This window comes from Sinocyclocheilus rhinocerous, unplaced genomic scaffold (assembly GCF_001515625.1).
Source record: "Sinocyclocheilus rhinocerous isolate Xijiao unplaced genomic scaffold, SAMN03320098_v1.1 scaffold3323, whole genome shotgun sequence".
In the NCBI taxonomy this organism is placed as follows: Eukaryota; Metazoa; Chordata; class Actinopteri; order Cypriniformes; family Cyprinidae; genus Sinocyclocheilus; species Sinocyclocheilus rhinocerous.
In genome coordinates this window covers 233,286-237,817 of record NW_015662926.1, presented here as the reverse complement: position 1 = coordinate 237,817, position 4,532 = coordinate 233,286, and the positions used below count along the sequence as shown (strand labels likewise).

General features: G+C 40.6%; 1 protein-coding gene across 10 annotated transcripts in view; it reads right to left on the bottom strand.

Moving 5' to 3' along the window:
* Positions 1-3,078, bottom strand: part of pfkpb (phosphofructokinase, platelet b) — a 19,997-nt gene extending 16,919 nt beyond the window's left edge. For 8 of the 10 annotated variants that reach the window (XM_016538523.1, XM_016538529.1, XM_016538530.1 and 5 more), the window contains exons 1-3: positions 2,832-3,078; positions 1,483-1,556; positions 1,087-1,164 (exon numbers count right to left, since the gene is read on the bottom strand). In XM_016538523.1, the coding sequence (XP_016394009.1) occupies positions 1,087-1,164; positions 1,483-1,556; positions 2,832-2,916 (237 nt within the window). In that variant the 5' untranslated portion in view covers positions 2,917-3,078. The remainder of the gene's footprint in view (positions 1-1,086; positions 1,165-1,482; positions 1,557-2,831) is intronic. The other 2 variants (XM_016538527.1, XM_016538531.1) reach the window with 1 other exon arrangement.
* Between the last annotated feature and the right edge of the window lie 1,454 nt (positions 3,079-4,532).

Here is a 4,532-nt window from a genome sequence, read left to right as displayed (position 1 = left end):
AGTAGGTGGAGTAGGTGGCGGTAATGCACCTTAACGTTGGATGCCACCCGCCATAAAACATGAAGAAGAAGAAGAAGAAGAAGAAGAAGAAGGCTGCGCTGTTGTAACTGATCATCGCCGCGCTGTCAGGTCGGTGGCGCTAGTAAACACGTGCTCTCTGCGCTGTCGAGTCGGTCGATATCTCAATATCGGATAGTTTGCATACACATTAATAATTTTAATTACTAAAAGGTGTTTATACACATTGGTTAAACTTGCACCGATTACAGGAAACACATCACACATCATCAGACATAAACATATTATTTGTGAATATATTGCTCCGATACTTTCAATGATTTTCACTGATTGTCTTATGAATTGTCTGTGTACGTTCTGTTTCTTTGTCTGTGACAAAAGAACGTAAGGGTTTCAGGAAGCAGATGTTCAAAAAGTCATGTGGCGTCACGCTGTATATCCCGTGCTTGCAGGGCGTGATTAAATTACTGTCCTTTTCCTGTTTGGATATAATAGTTCCATTCATTGGTGGTCACAAGACATCGTGGTTTCTATATGTTGTGAACGAACCTTCCAGTTCTGATACCAAGAAAGCTTTGTTGTCTCTTGATTGGATTAGTCTTTAATCACTCCTCTGAGTAGATGACGACAAGACTGGCAGGAAGTCGACCCAGAATATTGGAGTCATGTGCTGGGGTGATTAGCAAACCTCACGATGGCTGATAGGGGCATAGCAGTGTCCGTTTTGTTTTTTATCCGCCATCTCTATCTTTCTGTCGCTCGGCTCGGCTAATGTCCGTCCTGTGCCCTGAACGCTCTCTCCTCCACATCATGAGTAGACACGCCCCTTACTGCTGATTGGCTACAAGTTTGTTTTGTTACTCGGCCCGAATCAGTTTTCTAAAGCGTTTTTGAAAAATCGCTTACCCTACCTTTAAGAACCATAGGAGAATCATGACCTCTATTGAGAATCATGTAAAAAAAATAATGATCCAGAATCATGTAGCTCTATGCAACAACCCTGCAATGTATCTTCCCTACGGTTGCTCATTTTTGTGTGTTATTTAAGCTTAAGTGACTTTTGCTTACCACTTGTAACATACTGGAAACACTTTCCCATGATGCCTCTTTGATGTTGTCACCTCCATCCACCATGCCCTGGTAGCCCTGAGAAAGAACCACTCATTGTAACATCATAATAAAGCTAAATTCCTTTTCCTTTTTACACAGAATGGACACCTTTTCTCTGTCACAAGCTCTCATGTACGGTGTTTGAGATCCACAGAAACAATACTGCTTGCCGGATGTCAATGTCCTGAATACATTTCAGAGAATGACATTAAAATTTCTGTATTTGGTATTTTATTGTGCTTTTAGGGTGCCCTTGAGTGTTGTGAAAGATCCCTATAAAAACATTGTATTATTATTTTATTATTATGGGTTTCTAAAAATGTAGATCTGAGAAATAAGAAAGAGAAAAATCACCTCATGGATGAAATAAACTTTTGCTCCAACATAGATTCCCATTCTGACCACTGCCCTCACAGCAGCATTCATACCTACATGAAGAAATACAAAATAAGAGAGAAAGTGAGAATACAAAATAATGTGAGGAATTAAAACATGAAAGAGGAGGCTCTACTCGGCATGTTCCCTACAGTGCTGTGACCTGACAAGTTGAATCAAGCTGTTCCCCTGAGGTTATGTCTAGCCTAACCCATAGTGATGGGAGGACTGCTGCCTGGAAACCGTTGCTAGGAAACATAGTGCCATCAGAGCCAGAACCCAGCTAAAAGGTCAAAAGGGTCAAAAGTGGAAACTCTAGTAGTAGCTGTGTAATACAGAAGTACTTCAAATTCATCCCCTTTCTACTAAATTATTTATTGTGCATAAAACTATAGGCTGCTCTGGGAAACGTGCAGGAGCATTCAAGAGTAAACAAACAGGTAGTAAATAGGCTACACTTTACACTTGTCTGTTAACTGAGATGTAGGAAGTCAGACATTGCACCACAGAGCATTACGCCACTGCTATGTTCTCTCTTGAGTTCGCAAAAGAATAAACGACCGACAGGAGATGCGCTTTTGAAAAGCGCATTCAGGCATTGAACGGAAAAGATTATCCCGCGGCTTTATAACCCGCGCACAGTCACTCACGCTTGGGATGCCGGCGGTTTTTTTCCACGTGATCACGGCATCATGGCAGTCTTGCTCTAATACTTGCCTGCCATCACGTATGCACGCGCACACATTCTTCACCTTGATATATTCATCGTGACACAATTATAAGCGCAAAAATGCACAGAAAACCAGGTGAGGGAAACACACAGACAATGCAGCAGATAGTCCGATCTGAACGAATTTTATTTATTTTCATTCATTACTTCACTGGATGGCAATGCCGATGTAAGAGTAAAATAAAATGTAGGCTATGACATGTTGTAAATGCTTGTAAATATTGAATTCCAGTTGCAAAACTCGCTCGAGCGCACACATGTCATGACGCTCATCGAGTGCGAGACTCCGATGCAACTTTAATTATTTTAATTATCCATAAACTATTAAAATGATGTGGTTTAAATCTTCAATTTTAAAACGTGTTCCAAAACTAAACAATTAACATATTTCGGAATCGCTATAAAAGTGGTGATAAAGTCATTTGAGCGTCAGTTTAGAAGGCCGGAACTGCCTCGCCTTTCTCTTTTAACATCTGTTGCACTGGCCCTGTTTAGATAATGATTAAATCAATAGCTGTAAATAAATCAATCTGCCACTGCGAGCTCGAGCAAACAGCACTCTTGACATCCTGATCGGTTTGTTAAAGGAAAAATATACCTTGAGCATCTCCACCACTTGTCAGGACGCCAATGCACTTCCCTGCTCCAGACAGGTTCTCGATGAATTTTTTGGTGTCTGGCATTATTCCACAGATGTCTTTGCAAACAGAGCACTGCCTTTAATTCCCCGGCGAGGCAAGAGCAATCCAACGCAAGCTGGAGAGGATAAAAGGTTCCGCCGATCAACTTCTCCTCCGGTGTCGGACGTGCGGTCCGGTAGGCTCACATCGACCGCCCCATACCGGATTGACAGCAGCGTCAGGCAATAGTCCTTCCGATCACGTCTCATCTGGACGGATTTAGACCAATTGCCTTCCGATGTTGGAATTAAAGAAGTGACAAGGAAGTCCTACTTTGCTTTCATTAAATTTAGAGTTATTATTCAATTTACATCCAGCCCACTGTAAATGTAACACGATATTCGTGTTGCTGCACATAGAAAAACAGATCAAGTTACTGATATCAAGGAAGTTGTTTCATTCACGAAATTAGTGTGAAATTAGTTCATGGTAAATAATAAAACAGACAAAACGTGTGGCCTACAGTAATAGAATAGCCAAGGCTATCTATAGAACACCTACATAAACTTAATCCGGCCAACAACAGGTGAACTTTGGCAACTGGGAGCATGTGTAACTCTTCAGACAGTGGAATTCTTCCTGAGGCCAGGGGCGTAGCAGCCATTTTTAAAGTGGGGGGAACAGCTGTCAGGTGATGTGATCCTCAACGGCCAAACAAATGTTGTACATAATGTACAAAGCAAGTACATTCATGTTCATGTCATAAATTCTATATAGAATACCAATTGCCGTGTTTAGAACACCCTAATGGCAATTTTGGGAACATGCCATGATAGCTTACAGGAAGCAAGACAGCTACAGGGACCTATTTTAGTGATATACTCAAAAACACTAACTCTAACCCTAATTTAAATATAACTGCAGGACTTGGGACTTTGAGACCACTGTGGACATCTATACTTTATTTTTATGAAATAAAGATATTTTATGCACAATATTTCAGTTACACTACACTTAAACAATAACTTTTATCCTAATTCTTAACAGTTGGGCAAAAAAGTGTCTTTAAAAGCTATTGGAACACACTGCCTTTACCCATACAACCAATTTTATTTAACAATTTGAACATAAAATGAAAAAATATATTAATGTTTAATTCCTTAAACATTGGCAAGTAGTCCCAATTAAAAAAACGGTTACGAGTCAGACTCTCTAACCATTAGGCCACGACTTCCCCCAAAGTGGCAAATTCTTTAAATATAAAAAACGTACTTACAGTATATGATTCAGACACATCTGAATATTTGATTGGCCAGCTATCCAGTGCGTTGTGATTGGCCGAATACCTCAAGCGTGTGACAAAAATGTTACGCCCCTACCATATTGTGGTGCCTTGTCCTGGCCAGAGCGATGAGACAAAAATATTAAAACCCATTATAAACTAGGCATATTTGGGCGGCGTTATGCAAATCTTCCCACATCGTGACGTAGACGTATTTTGCGTATAGGGAGGATCGGCTCTGTACACAAAACATCTGAATGAAACAGAAATGGCAGACGGACTGAATGAGAACGCAAATTCACTCTCTGACAGCAGGTGGCGCTTATGGAACAACAGGAATATGTTTTGGTAGACTAATGATATGTCATAGATGTGTATAGGTAGATGCCTCATTCAA